Below are 10,394 nucleotides of genomic sequence, written 5' to 3' on the forward strand. Positions count from 1 at the left end.
ATTCTAGGATGCCATAAAGCAATAATTTATTTTAAACGGTTTTCTATATTGTCTCAGACGTGTTGCGGCACTTTTAAAATTATTTTGTATGGTTTTCTTTATATTAATTGCTGTTTCTATTATTCGCACTGTTTCTCATTTGCTTTTCAGTGTTTTTCCGATTTACGGGTTGTTCCTACCACATGTTTAAAGCATGGAGGTAGAATCATGTTTAAAGTATCTGGAACTTCTCTTATGGGTCTGTTCTGTTTATATTTTCGAAATTATTGTGGGTACTTAATTTTTTTTAAGCAGTTTTGTTTACATTTGTATCCTTTTTCATTGTAATATTTTTGTTATCTCAGTTTTGTTCGTATTCATTTTTCGTTTTTTGGTTATTGTATTTTGATTCCTTTTAAAGTTCTTTTCTGGTTTGTTTTATGTACATGCATTTCTATAACCTATTTGGGGGTAGCTTTATATATATGACTGTTTTGTAGTCTTGCTGGTTTTTAATATATGTAAATTTCTGTTCTTATGTCTTGTAAGCCTGTTACTCTTTAAGATCGATCCAGATCTGTGTCAGTAGTGCAGTGGTCCAATACTTAAGGGCTCAGGTATACTGTACTTATTTACATGTACTCTCACTTGAAACGAAACAAAATGAAACAAAGGAGCGAGACATTGTGTTTTCATGGTTTTTATTCCGAACTGAAAGCACCAATGTATTTACAATGAAACACTTGTTAATTAAATCTGAAATTAATTCCGTGACCTGAATTTCTGGATGGAACTCATACAACATTTTTGAAAAACAAAACAAACATCACATTGAGATTAAAGCGAGATACAACTTTTGGAATATAGGTCGTGCATGACAAGTACTGCAGCTATTTACAAACTTTTATTTACAAAAAACCTTACAACTAAGGATCTATTAACAAAAAAAGGAAAATGCCCCTTTTGAATCCTTAAGCTTAACCAGGCCAGAATGACAATTTACTTTTGCTTCTTTGAAAAATTTCATTTTTCAGGGGAACAAGACAGACATCTGTGCATCAGCCCACTTTGATCCAGCTAGATGCGAAGCAATGCAGACAATAATTAGTAAATTTGAAAGTAAGAACCTGACTTCACATCCATCTCAGCAAACTGTTACAAAAATATCACACACACTTCCTTTCTAATAAAAACACACTCTTGAACAACCTGAAATGAAGATTGTTGAGCTGTAATATGCACCCGGCTTCAAAGCAAATGTGTCAGCAACTTTAAAATGGGAAGTGACCGTTGAGATAAATTCTAGATCTATTAGCATCTGTTGTTTCCTCAAAGCTAAGCGCGATTTTTCAAAATGAACTACAATTTGATAGTTACATTTCATAGTGTCATTCGAAACCAGAATCTGTGAGCCCCCATTTTTTTTTTTCAAATTAGTGCTAAATAAGCTATATTGACAGACACACAAGCCATAGCAAACTCTGACAGGATGAATGTACAAGGCTGCCTGTCTCACAGATCCTGGTTCAAATTATTAGTCTCAATTCTGATTTTTTGGAGGGGTTCATAAAACAGTTGTGGGCCTCACAGGCTCATCTTTCTGTTTGCTCTGGCTTTTTAAGAAAAGACCCAAGGTACAAGGCACCATGGTTCTATGCCAAAGGCACTTATGAGAAATACTCAATTTATTCAATAAATCAATTTATTACTGGGAACGTATATCATGTGACGTTGGTGGGATGTTAATTTCCGGTAACAATGCACCACATTCCATGGGAAGCATATGAAGCTTGTCTTTCAATCATGAACTATACTTGATTCTTAATAAATAATTCCACCCTTGCACATCTGAAAATGTTCAGTCCCGAACACTTGCATGAGAAGAAAAGCACAGTGGTGCATGACGTCATTATCTCCGGTCAAAAAAGATATTTATGGACGGACTCTCCATCTGGAGATTGCAAATTGTAAAAAGTGCCCTCTTGCAATTCCTAAAAGAATGATTTCACACGAATGGCAGTCACAATTGGTATCATGGCAACTGAGGCCATCTGGAAGGCAAACTTGATAAAAAAAATTACAAAATATTTTTCTAACTGGCAGGTTATCAAATTGGAAGTAGTCTGTCCCCAGGGAAGAGAGCCAAAAATTCATTTTTGAATGCTGAACAATGAAAGAAGTGTGCGAGGAGTACCAGTCAGGTTCTTATCTAGGGCCTAAAAATAAGGCTAGAGAAGCCTAAGCATACCTTGTTCAGGCCTGAAATTACATGTAGTCCAACATTTTAAATGAAAAAGCTTAAAACAAGCCTTATACCTGAAACTGGCATCTCTGGTATGCAAGGAATGTCTTTCTGTACAAATTTCTTAGCATACATAAATACAGTATTAAAACTTTCTTAAAAGAGGGCGGATTCAAGGCTTGTACATGCATCAACAACATATTCACATTGGAAGCTCGTCTTCCTGTGACCTCCCGCCAGCCGACTTCTGAGCCATATAGGCCCGCCTCATGGGGTGCATCTTGTCAATGACAGGGCGGGCCAGGGCCTCCTTGAGCTTGGCCTGGTACTCGGCCTCGGCTTCCAGCCCCCGGAGGTACTCCAGGTGCTCCTCGTCCTTCTCGGCCTCGTGCTGGCGGCGGGTGAAGTCCATCTGGCCCAGGAGGTGGTCCTGGTAGGCCAGGTTGTCACGCCGGATGGCGGCCAGCTTCTCCTCCTCCAGCCGCTGGTGCTCAGCCATGGCCACCTGCATCAACTCCCGCTCTTTCTGGAGCTCGATCTGGGCCTTGGCATTTTCTGCCACTGGAAGTTTTTTAAAAATATACATATTTATGCTAATAAGTATACTGTTAGGTATGATTCAGAGACCTCCAAGGGCCAAATTCACTGAGCTGTTCACACCAGGTTTTGGGGGAATAAATGTATATTTTTCATTATTATCTATTCTACTTCGTCTAGCTAAGGTCTCTGCCTCAACTTTGGACCCAGAGGTCTCGGGCTCAGTCCTCAGGTCTCTGTCTCAAGCTTTAAGGTCTCGACTACATCACTGCCAGCAGGGCCATGATATTGGGCACTGGTTGCTTGAGTTGTTATCACGTTGATACCACATCCAATATCAAGCCAAGCCACAAGCAACTTAAATTTAATTAAGACAAGGGAAAATTCCCTTCGATCCTCTCTTGTAGATCCTCTTTGTGAACTGACTTGGCTTGACTTGAAATTAGCAGTTCAAAATTTAATAAATATATGTACACCAAGGCAAGAAAAAAAACTGTTTTAAATCTTCACCACTACATTCCTAATGTAAGGCAAAAACCAGGCAGTCAGCCCAGCCTTTCCGTCGTCCACTGCACACTTACACAGGATGGACACTGATGAAATTTACCAACTACACAAATGAGGGTCTTACATTTTTCCTCCACCTGTTGGCGGCGCACGGCCAGCACGTTGTCCATGAGCCGTTTCCTAGCCTCCCGCTGCTTGGCCCAGTCGTCCAGCCTCTTCTGCCACTGCCGCTGCACCTCAGCGTCCACCAGCCTGTCGATCTCGCGGTCTCGCTCCTGCTCATCCAGAGCAGACTGCTTGAGGTAGGCGCGGTAACGCTGGTCTTCTTCGCGAAGCTCTTTCTACAATAACACAAGATAACATTTCCCCTTATCTATACTGCCTCTTCAATGATTACCCTGTCTGGTGAGCAGTTCCTGCACAGCTGGCCTGCAATTAATGCATCACATATACAGGTATTCGTGTGGGCTGTGATGCTTAATTGGCAGCATTGACCATACTCCTGAGGGGGCTGTAATCATTTCAGGAATGTTCAGATGCTGTGAGCTGCAGAGATAAGCAGGGCTAACAATATTAAATCAGTGCCTTTGAATGACAAATATTGCCAAATGATGTGCACGTCATTGATGCTTCATTGTTATGGGACGGTCGGGTTGGTAGCGTGGTTCTTTCCTTGCTATTCACCTCAAAAGCCTGGGTTCATTTTCCAGCTTGGTCTACATGTGGATTGGGTTTTTAGTCCCCACCTGATTCTGTGGATTTCACATGAAACATTCTTCTGAGGCTTTCCTCCCGCCTCTAAAACTGTAACTGCTCCTCACTGTCTCCTCTCAACAGGTTTCCTCAGGCTTCTTCAAGTTACAGTGCCCAGGATGCTTGCCAGGAATCTTTGGTTTCATTACTAAAAAAATTACATACTAATCATAACAATAATAATAATCAGTAGTATTACCTTAAGCTTGGCCTTACCTTCCTCTGGGCAATCTCCATGGCCTCGTTGCGTGAGTCGCTCAGCAGCTTCTCCAGGATGTTCATGTCCAGGGCCAGTTCCTCCTGCATCTCTTTGGCTTGGCGCCTGGTCTTGAGCCGGATGTTGGTGGCGATGTCCTCCCGGGCCTGCTGCTGCTTTGCCAGTTTCTCCTGCTGGGCCCGCTGCTCCTCCATCTTGCGCAGTTCCCGCTCCTCTGCCTGTGACGAGCGGAGAGATCAGGTCAAGGTGAGGGGAAAACTCTGTTAGACCAACAGATTTTTCGAGCGTCAAAAACATCAAGTTTGAAAAAGAATGGCCGTTAATTTAAGGGATTTTAGCGAGAGAAGAGGATACATTACCTAAGGAGGAACAAGTAAGAAGGCAATATTAACTCACAAAAACACCTGCCAAATAATTATGAAATACCTCATTTGAAAGCAAATAACAAGGCCAATCAAGTTGTGATATCTTTGGGGACAACTTTGAAAGAAAATCCTGACTTATTCGAATTTATAGTCTTTGGATTCTCCCTCGTGTGTTCATTTTTCACTGCCGCTGGGGAAACTGAATGCAGAACACCAAGTGGTATTTTACCTGACACCGTGGACGATATGGGGCCGATAGGTACCCATCCCCATGTCCAATCCCTACACACACTCTAGACTATTGTTACCTAACACATCCCCCCCAGAAGTCAGTAAAGAATTCCTGAGATTCCGATCAAACAATGACCAACACAAAGGTGGGGGGGGGTTCTCTCCGCCCCATATCTTGCATCATATGTTTTACCTAACCCTCACTGAGCTGATGCATTTCTTCTGATACTGTGGAAACATACTCCTATCATGCCAGGCCTTCAAGAGTTTCCTACGTACATATCCTAAGGTCAGTCTGACACCAACTTTATAAAATTGGAGCCACTGTTCTTGTGAAAGCCCATTTTTTCCAACATGGGGGCGAAATTTGTAAACTATTCCCACTGACATCATCACTGCACAAGGGTCAACAAATGTTAGAGCACAATCTGTAGATTCTGCATGGCAGCCATTTTTCCGGTAAAGCAGATTCGGTTCACTGATTTTATATTATATTCTTGTCAATGAACTGAATCTGCTTGCCCTGAAGAAGGTACTCAAGTTACCGAAAGCTCGGCAATCACATATTGCAGAGCACTGATTTTATATTATATTCTTGTCAGTACGTTTGTGTGGACCGGTCTTTAGTCCACACAGGTTGCACAACCTGCGTTATAGGGACCTCCTCTGTTCTCAGGTATTAGAGGTTGGCACTCTCTTGGTGCGTTGGTAGGAAACCTACCAGAAGTCTTCCTTCCTCCTCCTTGAGCCGCTTGGCGTCCTGCTTCTTAGCCTCTAGGGCCGCCTTTTGCTTCTGCAGGGTCTCCAGAGTCTCTCGGTTGCGGGCATGCCGCTCCTGGGCCTCCCGCTCCTCCCGGGCGGCCTTGGCCAGCATGTCCTGCCGCCATAGGTCGGCGTACAGGGCCTCCTCGGTCCGGCTCTGTTCGGCCATGTCCGCCTTGATGCGCAGCTGCTCCCCCCGTTCCAGGCAGACTTCGTCCATGTGGCGGCGGGTCATGGTGGACCGCAGCTCCTCGCATTCCTCCCTGGAAAACAAATCAAGATGAGTGATTATTTTGTGGTGGTGTTATGTCACAGCCTGGCAAAATTTCTTCACCTATCGATGGAGAAAAACTGACACAGGGTGATTTACATCAATTTTGAGATTCTGGGAAGTTAGGAATAGAACTGACAGTACAGTTTGAAATGTACATGTATTACAGATTAATTTAAATTTCATTAATAAACATACTTTTTGCCAAACTCCAACTTTAAAGGGATTTCAATTTTTGATATTTCAACAGTCTCAGTTCAAACATTAATACACAATATAAATCTCCAAAATATCATTTATATATCAAAAACAATATATCAAAAACACACTGGTATTTGAAACAGCACGGCCTGTCTAGCACTCGTATGTCAAATTCTCATATGCAACTTCACATTTTCCTATGAGTCAAAACAGATACTGACCAGGCATAGCGGGGACATTAGCAGAGTGAAGGTGGGAAAGATTGATTTTGAGCACAGTTTGACCTCTAACAAGTCTTCCACTGTTGTGTGAGAGTGCACAAGCCATACACTCATGAGGTGAGTGTTGTATGCGTGCCATGCTTGACACACCCAAGCATTCAAACATCAGCCACGCCTCTTTTCATTGTTGCTGTTCCCAGAGGTCGTTTTCAGGACTGGCAAAAATAAATTGGTATCCGGGGCACTGACAGTGCACATTATAGAAATGCATTGAGGAAAAAGGACCTAGCCTCACCTCCATCTCTGGTCCAGCTTCTCGGCGACAATCTGCAGCCGCTCCTGCTCGCGTTTCTCCTTCAGGTACTTGGCCCGCTCCCGCATCTTGGCCTGCCTCTCCAGCATGGTCTCCTGGCTGGCCTCCATCTCCTCCAGGTACATGGCATCCTCTGCGGCCAGCAACTGCCTCAGCCTGAAACGATTCGATGCTGGCAAGTTAACTACAAGACCTGAGCTTGTCTGGAAATGGGAGGAGGGGATATTTGGCAGCCGCAACAGGTAACAGAAAGGTCAGAGGCCACAGGACTATGAACGTATCTTTTAAAAGTACTTTAAACAATTTTTGGAGGAATTAAACCAGTGAATGGTACAAAATCTACATTTTCAGGAGACTGTTCTCAGGAGTCTTTTTGATACAGAGCTGCACTGGCCAACAAAACTGTGAAAGGATTCAGTTCAATCTATCAAGACTTCAAGGATTTTGCCAAAGGGGTTCCTGGGCATCCTCATACACCCTGTGGGTCATTCATTATCTTTAGATGACCTGTACAGTTATGCTAGGAGTATGTATGACGGCATAAAACCAGAGCAATTATTTTAAATTCAACGCAGAACAAGAGTCCTGTAGGCCTACGTACTAAATCGAAAAAGCAATTTAAAAAACCTGTTTCAAGATCCAGAGCAGTCAACTCCATACCAACAGTAACAAACAGTTGTCCATGTATTTTAAAGTGTAAACAAAGACAAATTCTTATAAACTATGTTCAAGGCCCTTCCCTCCTCCAATTTCTTTTCCAATCTGAGTGATGTAAAGATAAAATCATTTCAATGGGCTAGATCTGCCTACCTTTCTCGACGGTCTTCCAGAGTGAATTCTTGCTCCAGCATCAGACCTCGCACCTTCCTCTGAACTGTGTTCAACTGGATCCGCCGGTCAGTGATGCGCTCCCAGTCATTCTTGAGGTCGAAGAGGGCATTGTACTTTGTCACTGCCTCAGCCTCCTCTCGGGCGTCGTCATGGCGCCTTCTCTCCAAGATCAGATGGTCTGGGGGTAGTTTGCTGGGCATCTTGGCTCTCTGAAATGTGAGAGTTTACAGAATGGAGTTGGTTACCACAGCTGAACAATAAAAACACCAACAAATAAAACAAGACATTATACAGTAGGGCCTAATTGGTTTATTCTGTTTTTCTCTTTATTTTTGTGACAAGAGCTACATGTATGCAAAAGATAGGGCCTACCTATCAGGAGCCTTTACATTATATTTATCTAATAATTATGGCAACACCGGTGTCGAATGTGTTGTAAATCTAGTTAGGCTGCACCAACACAATGTTTTTGAGGCTGGTGGCAGCAGACATAGGCCAAGGCCTACCTGTCCGTTTTCATAGTATTGCGCGTGCCCAGAACTAGGCCTATCCATGCACGCTCAAAAAATGTGCACATTCTCAGAACTGCTACAAAGGACCGGTACATGTATGTTTGCCGCCATCAACATGATCAAGCATCTCAAAGTTTCCCATCGAGGAAATAGGCCTTGGGCTGAGCCTAATTTAGTAATAATGAAACAAACTCACAATTGCCACAGAGTGTGGAGTTGGGCCAGTGTACTCTCTCGTTCTGCGGGGTTTCTGTGTTGCCAACATGATGGCTCCTTGAGTTGACAGTTGATTCCAGTGGATAACTCGTCGACACTGAATTCGTACCCTTCAGAAACTTCGTTGAAGTTGTAAAGTTTAGGCGATTCGTCGCCAGCCCTGAATTTTCCAAACCGTGACGGGGCTCGAATATGCGGAACAAAATCACCGGTCACCGCTCGCTGAAGAGTGGAAATTTAACTTCAACAAATTAAGCCTACTGAAACAAGCTTAGCTACCTTGCAAACACAAAAATGGACAAATTGTAAAGACTTCTCATTCTGCATTGAAATCCATGGAATTTGTTTAAAATGCAGATTCTACAAATCTAGTATAAGAACTGTGCCAATCGAAGCTAAGGTTTCAGGCAAAGGTGCACGATTCACATGTAGGCCTACTGCTCTTTTGCTTGCGCTGTACGTGCACACCCGGTAACTTTACCACTGATCACAAGTTGATATGACGTCGTACCTAGCAACAAAACAACATCGCAAGGGCGCCCTCAAATATGTTTGGCGTAAAGGGGGCGCTTTTCAAAATAGTGGCAGGGTAAATGCCGTAAGGAACGAGCAATGTGTGATGTGGAATTTTTGGGAAGAAGGATACAAAAAATAATAACAATCGGGAAACATTTGGATATTGAACGTAAAATTGCCCTAGTAGTTTTCCAGTGAATTTCCAGTCAAAAGGGCTATATTTCTGTCTGATGTTTTTTGGTTTTCACGGGGATTTTTCTGGGGGATTTAGCTCTTTTATATTCACAACAGATGCACTCAAATCTTTTGCTCAAGAACTATGTCCCACCATGTTTTATTTCTCCATGGTCCCACCCACATTAATTTAATTCGGATCTTTGCCCCCCCCCATTAAATGTGGTGGCGACAAATCGAGTTGCAGGGGCCTCATTAATTGTGAACATCCATGGGTGCGCGTTGTTGATCAGAGCCAACCATTCGGCCTTTGTTACGAAAACGCATTAAGAGAAAAAAATCAGTTCAAAGTCTTTTTTGACATCGGTAAACAAAATTTTCTACTCCTGGCAGAATTTTCGTAGTTTGTCGTTATGATTGTTTCAAATCAAATTAAGAGGGAAAATGCAGTCACAGGTCAAAATCACACCATTTAATTACACCATTTTAACCTGCGAGCGAACGCAGGGCCAAACTTTGGAGTGAGGAGTGGAGGAGCCGGGGGCCCGGGGGGCTCTGGGGTACGTGCCCCCCCCCCGAAAAAAACCCAAAACGGATGAATGGATATTGAACAAGGCTAACCAAAACTTGCCTAAAAACCACACCACTGAAAGCTGCGGCCCTTCCATAAGATGCTGGTGTCCCTTTGTGCCCCCCCCAGTAAAATCCTAGCTACGCCACTGCCCTAGAGCATGGAGGACGGAACACCAGCTATCCCTCATAGGCCTATTCGTAGACAGTCTCACGTCAAACTCTGAACAACTTTTGTTACGGACATCTATGTCCTGGGGACAAGTAAAAAAACCCTTTCAATTGTATTTGCTCGTTCCCAATACTGGGCCAACGGGCCGTGCTCTGTATAGGAGGGCGAATTGCGTCTTTCGGAGCGGCACTTACCCGGCGGTGTGGCAGTCTCAGCTGTCCCCCGGTCGCAGCGGTCCCCCCCCCGGACGTAGCCGGACATTTCAGCACGACACAAGCACGGTCTCGTTGGTCTTCTGTGCTGAGATGTCCGCATGACTAACTCGCACGGTATTATAGGCGGTGCTATTATCTTTGGTGTAGGCCGATGTACAGTACACGTCACGTACAGCGTGAAGCATGCGTGGACTACACTGCTCAGCATGCCAATTAAACGGACTACTTTCCCGTTGTTGTGCGCAGAGATAGATGACGTATTTTTACCATATTTGGTAAGGGGGACCGCTGAGACCGGGAGACAGTTGAGACCGCCACACCAGTGATGGGCATCAACCGCCAGTCTGAATCATGTGACCGCGCAGGAATTTTGAACCGATCATTTTACACGCATTTTTGAGAGCGCGCCGGAGCTCTTGTTGTGTGATCATTTTTATCCTTTTTTATTTATTTTTAATGCGGACAGTTTTATCTTTTTAACGTCGAAAAATGCGAACAAAGGTGCGTCTGGCTGACAGGGCTGAGTGAATGTCAACAGACACATGATCGTGAAGGTAATAAATGGAAGGTTTGGCTAGGCGCCTATATA

General features: G+C 43.7%; 1 protein-coding gene across 1 annotated transcript; it reads right to left on the reverse strand.

Moving 5' to 3' along the window:
• Window positions 1-663: 663 nt before the first annotated feature.
• On the reverse strand, window positions 664-8,636 carry cfap53 (cilia and flagella associated protein 53). Its single transcript, XM_022252863.2, has 7 exons — window positions 8,139-8,636; window positions 7,410-7,639; window positions 6,582-6,755; window positions 5,553-5,856; window positions 4,235-4,453; window positions 3,390-3,606; window positions 664-2,782 (listed from the first exon to the last, which is right to left on the reverse strand). The coding sequence occupies exons 1-7, from the start codon at window positions 8,205-8,207 to the stop codon at window positions 2,424-2,426; spliced, it is 1,572 nt and encodes a 523-aa protein (XP_022108555.2). The 5' UTR covers window positions 8,208-8,636; the 3' UTR covers window positions 664-2,423.
• Window positions 8,637-10,394: the final 1,758 nt, after the last annotated feature.

Source organism: Acanthaster planci, linkage group LG05, assembly GCF_054643075.1.
Source record: "Acanthaster planci isolate LZ-2023a linkage group LG05, COTS_SCS, whole genome shotgun sequence".
NCBI classification, from domain to species: domain Eukaryota; kingdom Metazoa; phylum Echinodermata; class Asteroidea; order Valvatida; family Acanthasteridae; genus Acanthaster; species Acanthaster planci.